The sequence below is a fragment of the Eimeria mitis genome, genomic scaffold (assembly GCF_000499745.2).
Source record: "Eimeria mitis Houghton genomic scaffold, Emh_scaff878, whole genome shotgun sequence".
Taxonomy (NCBI): domain Eukaryota; phylum Apicomplexa; class Conoidasida; order Eucoccidiorida; family Eimeriidae; genus Eimeria; species Eimeria mitis.
In genome coordinates, this window is record NW_013576459.1 from 6,963 (window position 1) to 7,188 (window position 226).

Genomic DNA, 226 nt, shown 5'->3' on the forward strand with positions numbered 1-226 from the left:
CTGCTGCTGCTGCAGATGCGTTGCTGCCAGCAGCTGTTCCTCGCCGCCTTTTGGAGTGCCCAGACGGCAGCTCGCTGCTGCTGACGCATGCACCGCCTGCAGCAGCAGCAGCAGCAGCAGCAGCAGCAACAGCAGCAGCAGCACATGCATCTGCTGCTGCTGCTGCTGCTGCTGGCGCTGCAGTTGGCGGCGCTGCAGCAGAAGGAAGCACTGGAGAGTCTCCTCA

The 226-nt window shown here is 64.2% G+C and overlaps 1 protein-coding gene across 1 annotated transcript in view; it reads left to right on the top strand.

Moving 5' to 3' along the window:
- Positions 1-87: 87 nt before the first annotated feature.
- The window catches only part of EMH_0024400 (uncharacterized protein), a gene marked incomplete at both ends in the record, with an annotated part of 699 nt that continues 560 nt past the window's right edge, over positions 88-226 (top strand). Inside the window, one exon of the mRNA XM_013502293.1 lies at positions 88-224. Coding sequence (XP_013357747.1) covers positions 88-224 — 137 coding nt within the window. The remainder of the gene's footprint in view (positions 225-226) is intronic.